This window comes from Bison bison, unplaced genomic scaffold, assembly GCF_000754665.1.
Source record: "Bison bison bison isolate TAMUID 2011002044 unplaced genomic scaffold, Bison_UMD1.0 scf7180017854385, whole genome shotgun sequence".
Lineage (NCBI taxonomy): Eukaryota > Metazoa > Chordata > Mammalia > Artiodactyla > Bovidae > Bison > Bison bison.
In genome coordinates this window covers 243,726-244,682 of record NW_011484958.1, presented here as the reverse complement: position 1 = coordinate 244,682, position 957 = coordinate 243,726, and the positions used below count along the sequence as shown (strand labels likewise).

Below are 957 nucleotides of genomic sequence, written 5' to 3'. Positions count from 1 at the left end.
AAAAATACGCTCTAAGAGGGTACTGAGGCTCAGCCAGGAGTCCAGGGATTGTTATGGTCTGAAATTCTGCATTTATCCAGAGAACAATCTGAGCAATATTTTGAAGTATCCACTAGGTGGCAGTGCCGTCCCGGGCGGAAAGGGCCCCCAGCTGACTGCACTAGTCTGTCCTGCACCGTAGCCGTCAGCTCTCTGCTTCCTTCCCTGTCCTCTCCTGTTTGCCTGTGTGGGTGCCTGTCCCCTGGAGCTCATAACCCTGTCACTCCAGTGGGTGGTAGCAAGGGCCGGGGTTGTTGCAGTTCTTTCCCAGGAGCACTAACCACTTGCTGCTCCTCTCCAGAAAGCTACAGGGAAAGGCGTGACCCACATCCGAGTTGTGGTCAAAGGCCTGGGGCCCGGGCGCTTGGTAAGTGACCTCGCTTCTTCACAGTCCAGCCTGTGCGCTTCGTCCTTCAGTTAGTGAGAGAAGTAGGGGTAGGGGCAGAGGAGGGACTGGACTTCCCTGATGGCTTGAAGTTTGTCTCCGTTGCTTCTGATCCACTGAACCTCTCCAGGCCAGCCCTGATCACGTAGTTTCAGTTTCCCAGACGCTTACTGAGTGCCTGCTGGGGACGGGAAGGGGTTCCCTGGGGCCTGTCACAAATGAGTCCCTCGGGACAGACTCGTGGGTGCAGCGGGGAAGCTTGTACCCCGGGTGCTGGGAGCCCCTTGGGTGTGATCACCAAAGTGTCCCCATAGAGGTGACATTTCTACTGATTTCTCAAGAATGACGAGGGACTAGCCAGGTGTGTTTATGAGTTTGGGGGTGAGGGACTCATTCCAGGCAGAGGGAACTACAAAAGCAATGCTTAAGACGTGTTGAGGTTTACAGTAGTCTTTGTCTTTAAGTTGTAAAGGGCAGGGTGGGGCGTGGCAGGTGGGACCCGACGTGGGCAGCGCTGAGGGCCTGGGGGAGGG

General features: G+C 56.0%; 1 protein-coding gene across 1 annotated transcript in view; it reads left to right on the top strand.

Moving 5' to 3' along the window:
* Positions 1 to 957, top strand: part of MRPS11 (mitochondrial ribosomal protein S11) — an 11,088-nt gene that overhangs the window by 9,516 nt on the left and 615 nt on the right. Inside the window, exon 5 of the mRNA XM_010856728.1 lies at positions 341 to 406. Within this exon, the coding sequence (XP_010855030.1) occupies positions 341 to 406 (66 nt within the window). The remainder of the gene's footprint in view (positions 1 to 340; positions 407 to 957) is intronic.